Source organism: Lolium rigidum, chromosome 1 (genome assembly GCF_022539505.1).
Source record: "Lolium rigidum isolate FL_2022 chromosome 1, APGP_CSIRO_Lrig_0.1, whole genome shotgun sequence".
Classification (NCBI taxonomy): Eukaryota; Viridiplantae; Streptophyta; class Magnoliopsida; order Poales; family Poaceae; genus Lolium; species Lolium rigidum.
The window spans coordinates 15,010,006-15,016,784 of NC_061508.1; the positions used below are offsets into that span (position 1 = coordinate 15,010,006).

At 45.2% G+C, this 6,779-nt stretch overlaps 1 protein-coding gene across 1 annotated transcript; it reads right to left on the reverse strand.

Annotated features, from left to right (window-relative positions):
- Positions 1-941: 941 nt before the first annotated feature.
- On the reverse strand, positions 942-6,293 carry LOC124684967 (peroxisomal acyl-coenzyme A oxidase 1-like). The gene is made up of 14 exons (XM_047219230.1): positions 5,986-6,293; positions 4,891-4,999; positions 4,715-4,776; positions 4,203-4,412; positions 3,878-3,965; positions 3,634-3,796; positions 3,338-3,536; positions 2,926-3,123; positions 2,427-2,558; positions 2,207-2,327; positions 1,955-2,065; positions 1,800-1,869; positions 1,504-1,687; positions 942-1,400 (listed from the first exon to the last, which is right to left on the reverse strand). Exons 1-14 carry the CDS (start codon positions 6,136-6,138, stop codon positions 1,191-1,193), a joined length of 2,010 nt encoding a protein of 669 aa, XP_047075186.1. The 5' UTR covers positions 6,139-6,293; the 3' UTR covers positions 942-1,190.
- Between the last annotated feature and the right edge of the window lie 486 nt (positions 6,294-6,779).

Sequence of the window (6,779 nt, forward strand, 5' to 3'; positions counted from 1 at the left end):
GGCCTGGCCTGGCCTGCGCTCGGCGGTCGACCAACCCAAGGGCCAAGGGCCAAGGCCCAAGGCAGCTTTCTAGGCATGCGGCTCTACGACGTGGACTTCCTTTGGTTTTGGGGGAAGCCGGTTGTTATACTGTGATTCAAATTCATATACTAAAAGGAGGCTAACTTCTGACGAGCGGAGCGAGTCGTTGGCACCGTCTATATATACATCTTGTAAGCCGCCGGCTAGAGTTTATCAGATTATAAGATAACCCATGGCGTTTGTAAACACTCCCTGATATAATGAAGTTTTGCAGGCTAGCGCCCGTGGTTTTTTCCCCTTCTGTGTTGGAAGAGGTTTTCCACATTAAATCTTGTGTTTCCGCTGCGTTTACCTTTATCGTTCTTCGTTATTTGCTTGTCACTTTTATAACACCGGTGGTGGTGCCGGGGAGGCTTCTTTGCATATGTGGACGGTTTGCCAAGGGGATGACAGCCGTGGCGTGCGCGTGGTCGTCTGTAGGGTGTCAAGTGGAATCCCAGTTGTAGTATATTTTACTTTTTTAGTGTAAATTTTCAACTAGAAAAGATAAAATACAATAAAAGTAAGATCTCACCCGAGATCCCATCTTAACACCGTAGTCGTCTGTGCAGATGCTGCAATTCTCAATGACTTAAGACTTTAAGCGCCTGATGTACTCCAACCTGCTGCTGCATTCCTGCTCTAGCCGGCTAGCTAGTGCCGTTGCACTTGTGCTTGGCAAATAGTAGTAGTACAGTACTGTTAGGGATTATAAGGCCAGCACGTATATCTAAGTTGTAAACTCAACCAACCTAATACTCGACAATGTATTATAAAATATATATGATTATTTTTTTTAAATGGTATTATGTTAATCAAATTGATGATCTGGAGATTCGTGCTGACCTTATAATCCCTAACGAAACCAGCGACAACTTATATGGAACAGAGAGAATATCATCTTATTACTGGCTAATGTATTAATAATAATCAAATCACCACATCCACAGTAACAACTTTGCTACTACAGGCTACAGCTGTCTCTCAAGTGCTAGTTTACTGGTACAATATTTTATTCTAACATCGCTGTCCCTCTTGCTATTTTTCACAAGTGAACAATCAATCACCTCTACTTGATTATTATTGCTATAGACTCCGAACATAACGTCCGTGGACAGATTCAGGATCATTCATAGCCTCGACAGCTTGAGCTGCTGCTTGAGCAGCGGCCGGAGGTGCTCCTGGTAACCGTCCGGCACCACCGTCTCGTTCAAAGGGTCCTTCCACGCCTCCTCGTAAAGCGCGGGGTACACGTTCCCGTCGTACCGCCCCAGGACGGAAGCCAGGTAGTGGTCTGTGTAGTCAAACGCGTCAACCAGCGCCACCGCGTTAGGCCGCACCTGCACCACCCAAACGTAGCAATGTAAGACATCCAGTCAGCTATAGCTCCATTTTTCGTCCCCTAGTGTTACGGCACGGTTGCAGCAGAGATGGTTGGCCTACCTGGGCGTAGAGCTTTCCGAGCTGCTCGTTTGCCAGCGCTCCCTGCTTGGGCGTGATGCACCCCGTCGACAGGAAGTCGCCCAAGTGCTTGTGGAGAAGATGGAGCGCGTAGATGTTGCAGAGGTTCTGGAGCTGATCCTTCACTCCATGGCCAATGATGTCCTGCTGCAGCTTCTCGATGAACCTACATCATATAGGGAGGAGAAAATTGAATGAATACTTGTTCTGGACTATGGAAATACAAAAGCGCCAGGAACCACTTGTTTCCAATGCAATTTTAAAGCCGAACTACTCACTTGGTCACAATAATCAACTGGACGTGGGCCACAGCAGACTCAAGTAAATCAGGGGAGAGCTCAGAAAAACCTGCAAGGCAGTAGTAATTGTCCAAGGGTTGTTAAATAGGGCCTAGTTGTTTTAATGGTTCTAATTCAGCATGTGTAATACCAACCTTCTTCTTGGCTTGGGGCCTTGCTTATGTTCTGGGCACAATTTACTGCCATCCTCAGCGCTCTAGCTTCAAACACCTCCTTTATGGCAGCAGGATTAAGCCAGTCTTCAGCTGTGGAGAATAATAAATACATGAATTAGTATCATGATCGTCACAAGGTCTATAGATTCCCCAAGAGGCTCTAGACAAAATGGCACGTAAAGCTGCAGAAGTTATAATATAAAGAATCTGCCTGGAGATTTAACTGAATACCTGTATTTACAGCACTCTTGCATTGCATCAAGTACTGTATGTTGCCCATGTATGCTGTTGTACCAACAGGTTGCTTCCCAGAGGCCAACTGAGAAACAGTCTTCATTAAGAACCTTGCAACCTGCAGTGAACACCGAAGGTGTTGATTATACTGTTTGCCAAAAGTGAACCAAGGTAAAAACAGGCTAAAAGATATCAGATCAGAACCAAGGAACAGCACCTGCAAAAGCAAAACAACATTGTCTCCTTCATAAGTGCAAGCAGGAACATAGACCGCGAACAGTTCAGGAAGCCCACTGCTGTTCAGGTAACCATGCCCACCACACAATTTTCGGCATTCTTCAATTGCATCCTGCATGAGAGACTAGCGTTATTACATAATAATAATAATAATAATAATAATAATGATAATAATGATAATAATGATAATGATAATACATGTGAAATGCATCCATTATATAGAAGTGGCTACACATGCATATCCTAATACTAAGTTATTACTGGACAGTTTGAAACTTTGCATAGCACCACAACTAAATTGTCAAGATTTAGTGTCGAAATACAAGAATGGGAAAATTTCAAGCTCAGTTTGACATGCTATAAATAATACATGATAAAGATGAACTGATGAAGCAGAAGGTTCCATTTGCAGAATCAGTATGAAACAGTAAACAAGTATAATTGTTGAAGGTATCACTGAATTAGTAGATTATACGTACAGCTGTTGCCGATGTTGTCACAGACTTCAGCCCAGCAGTACACGCATGAGCCTCAGGCAGTGTTGAGAAATCCTTAGCTTGCAGCTTCTGTGTGACATCCGTGTATAGCCACTTGAGCCATTCACCCACAAATCTATATGCATAAGCTGAAGCGAGCAAAGGAAAGAGCCTACTTTGTTGAGTCTTGTAATTGAGGACCTGGAAACAGTTTAAATACATCAGTCAATTGTTGGTAGTAAGAAGTTATGCAGTCATTAATTATATTTCTTTGCATTACTGATTTTGCTTCTAGTTGGGAGTATTGGCTAGAGTAATAAAATATTTCAAGAACAAATCTAAAACACAAGAGTAAGCATGTCATGTCACTGAAGAAAACAAGCAAATGTCAACTGGAAAAGGCTAACTGTAGTACCTGAGTCTCAGGGCCACCAGCTTGGGAACCGAACTGCTTTCGGATAGCACTATACCTTACAGCAATGCAAACAGCACGGGACAAAGCCTTAGAAGCATCTGCAACAATTGTTTGGCGAACATAAACCATTGTACCATAAAGCAGCTGCTTTGGTACATCTGAGTGTACATATTTTCCATCCCTTGTAACTTGAGAAAGCCTGAAAGAAATAACCATGGCATTTTCTACAAGGGTTATATCAAATTATATTTGGTAAACACATAAAGTGCCAGAACATAGCATGTTCATGAACAAACCTCATCAACATTTGATCCCTTGGGATGCGCACATGGTCAAAGCGCAGAACACCATTATCCATGCTGTTATATGCACCACTGCCAAATTTCCCACCAATATCACCAAGAGTAATGCCCGGAAGCGGAGAGTGGTCATCTAAGCTACGCAACTGCACAATGAAACCTGAAATATGGATGAAAATGAGTTACAGTTCACAAAGGAAGAGCGCAATTAAACGTCTCCATAAAATGCAAAAGGCTCTACCATGTATGCCATAGTCTTTTCCTTCCGTTATCAGACGAGCATACACAACTGCATGAGTGGAAGCTTTTCCCAGGCCACCAGGCCACCACTGCACATAAGAGGGGGCGGGAGAATGATGAATCATGCAAAAACAAAAGCTCTTGAGAAAAAATCAAAATGCTAGGGAAATATAACTAAGAAAGCAAAATCTTGAAATAAATAAATAATCTTCCGTTCCATATTATATTAGTCGTCGCGTATTTGGATGTATGATACATCCAAATATGCGACAACTAATATGGAACAGAGGTAGTAGATAGACAAAGTAGGCTAAAAAAAATATTACCTTGCTAGAGGTCAGAGTGGGGCTGTGCATAATAAACTCATCGGTATTTGGATCAAATGTGGCAGTTGTCTCAAGACCCTGGACATTTGAACCATGGCCAAGTTCAGTCTGAGCATAGCATCCAATAATTTGGAACTTGTACGCCATTGGTAACCACTTCTGCTGTTGCTCTTCAGTTCCTTGCCCTTTTATAGCAGGAACAAACATGCCCTGCAAAAGGAATAATTCATATAAAATCGCAGATAATTTAAGTGCAGTGAAGTTGAACTTATCAAGGTAAAATATTGTGATGAAGCTTCCACAAAGTTATGTCTGAAATAAAGTGTCGTTAAAAGGAAGGCTCAAAGTGACAATTAATTCTACATCTATATGACAAGCAATTTGTCACACACAGTGCAGGAGGACTAGTTCAAGGGCGTCCCTGGCTCATAACTCAAGCGAAAAACAGCCAAATGCTTGAGAGTTTGTATGTATTGAGAAACAAGGATATATAGAGAATCGATTTAACATACCCAGTGGAGATCAACGTAACCAGGCTGGTCAACGTACAGCCTCAGCAAATTTGCTTCCTCTTCTGTTAATCCAAAATAAAGGAACATGGACGTGCATCAGTGAAGAGTATATATACATAGAAAAAAAAAATGGTGGAGAAAGCTTGGGGTTGGGTGTTGTTGGGCAGGCGCAGGACCTGTAAGGCGTAACTCCACGATGCGCTTCCATGCGTGTGCCGCCTTCTTCAGCGTGTCCTTGAACAGCTCCTTCCTGGAGAGCATCGTCCTTGTGTCCTTGCGGAACACCTAGATCGGAAATGAATGGAATTTAAGTGAGCCCTTTGTTTCTACGTGGCGAATTTAGCAGTTGCCACCATCATAGATCACGTGAATGGAACATCTTTACCTCTTGGGTAGAATACAGAACATAATAATAATGCTAGGCAGTAGTTTGGCTGGGTGTTAGAAGGAAACGGTCCCACGGAGTTGTTTACGGTGAATGGACTACCCAGTTTGAAGCTGGAAAACCATAGTGTGCATATACCCGAGTCCTAGTGGTGTAATCAACATTCATGATGATCATAGCATACATATATCCTAGTCGTAGTGGTGTAGTCAGCATTCGTGATAGCTACCCGTATGGTGTTTGCGGCAGGGGAAAGTTTTGATTGAACCCCATGACACCTGTACCATCACACTTATTGGAGTTTTTTTGTTTTCTTTTTTGTACTATCTGTCAAACAATATAACATGTGGATTTGGAACTTTGCAGGTCACTGAAACATTACAACTAGAAGGTGGAAAAAACAGTAGTTCATTCATCAGTGGAATCGTCCTTAAGCATATTCCTAATGCGAGCTGGTCAGATAATAGGGAGATACTGGAAACGTAGCGTCAGTGGAATCCTTAAGCATATGCTAATGGGAGGGCGGCAGGGGGTGAAGCATCCAAAGCTGGTAAGGTTCAGTGTGATTATGTCTGACTGAAATTGGCAGATAATTTTGTGGGATCCGCCAGGCTAAACTAGGTCGCTATAGAGAATTTTTTGTGGGATCCGCCAGGATAAACTAGTGGAATCGAGGCGAATTACCCCTATCCGGTCAAATAAAGGGGATGAATCGTGAATGAACACTGGGTAGTGTCGTCCTCCGGGCCGGTGAAGTGGTGGGCAGGGGAGCAGTAATGTAATTTTAGGGGAGAAGTGAACAGATCCATGGCGCCCATGGTGGGTGGGTGGGGACTCGAATCGGATGGAATTGGGGAGGGAAGGATGGATGGATGGATGGTCTTACAGGGTCGGATGCGACGAGTCGGGCCATGCGGTCGTTGACCTCGACGGCGTGGCGCGAGCCGGCCCAGGCGACCTTCATGGCGTCGACGTCGAAGTGCGCCGTGGCCCTCTCCCCGGCGAGGTGGTCCAGCTCCCCTCCGTCCAACAGCGCCATGGCTTGCTCCTCCTCGTCCTCCTAGCTGCTGGCTGGCTGGTTCCTGGGGGCGAAATTTGTGTGGGTGCTGCCGTGCGGGGAGTAGAAAGGGGGCGGGCGAGGCGAGAAGCGCGAGGCTGCGTGGTGTCGGGAGAGAAGACGAAGGAAGAAGGAAAGCGGTACGAGTCGTGTTATTAATGGCGTGTGTGCTTCTGGTAGTAGGTTGGTAGGTGTAGATGGCCGGCACCGGCAGCAGTGGTATTGCGGCCGGCCTCTGGCCTGTGGTATTCTACTCCGTGCATCACGTGTGGATTTATTTCTACATCTCATCTCATCCTCCACCTCGCCTTGCCCCAATCCGTAAGGCGCGCGCTGAGCGTCCCCCTTCAGATCCCCGGATCGGCAGCCGTACGATGCAGTATTTAACAGCCGTTGGATTTACGAAACGGTACCTTCTCCCGCTTTTGCTACCATGCAAACACTTGTAGCAAAAACTTATCCGTTTGTAGCAAACACAGGAATCCGCACGTCCTTCGGGCTGAGGAGAGGTTGCAGCTCCCGCGACGCCGCCGGCGGAGACGGCGCACGACTAGCCGGCGACAATCAAAGCAGAGCAGCGCGCATCGATGGCGCACCTGCTGAGATCTGTCCTCTACCCAAAC

What these genes read in the sequence shown, in the direction of transcription:
- LOC124684967 (XM_047219230.1), bottom strand. Translation starts at nt 6,138, where the DNA reads ATGGCGCTGTTGGACGGAGGGGAGCTGGACCACCTCGCCGGGGAGAGG. An exon ending in CGTGGAGTTACGCCTTACAG is followed by an intron (nt 4,777 to 4,890) that starts GTCCTGCGCCTG and finishes TTGGATTAACAG; the next exon opens with AAGAGGAAGCAAATTTGCTG. An exon ending in AAAAGACTATGGCATACATG is followed by an intron (nt 3,797 to 3,877) that starts GTAGAGCCTTTT and finishes TCCATATTTCAG; the next exon opens with GTTTCATTGTGCAGTTGCGT.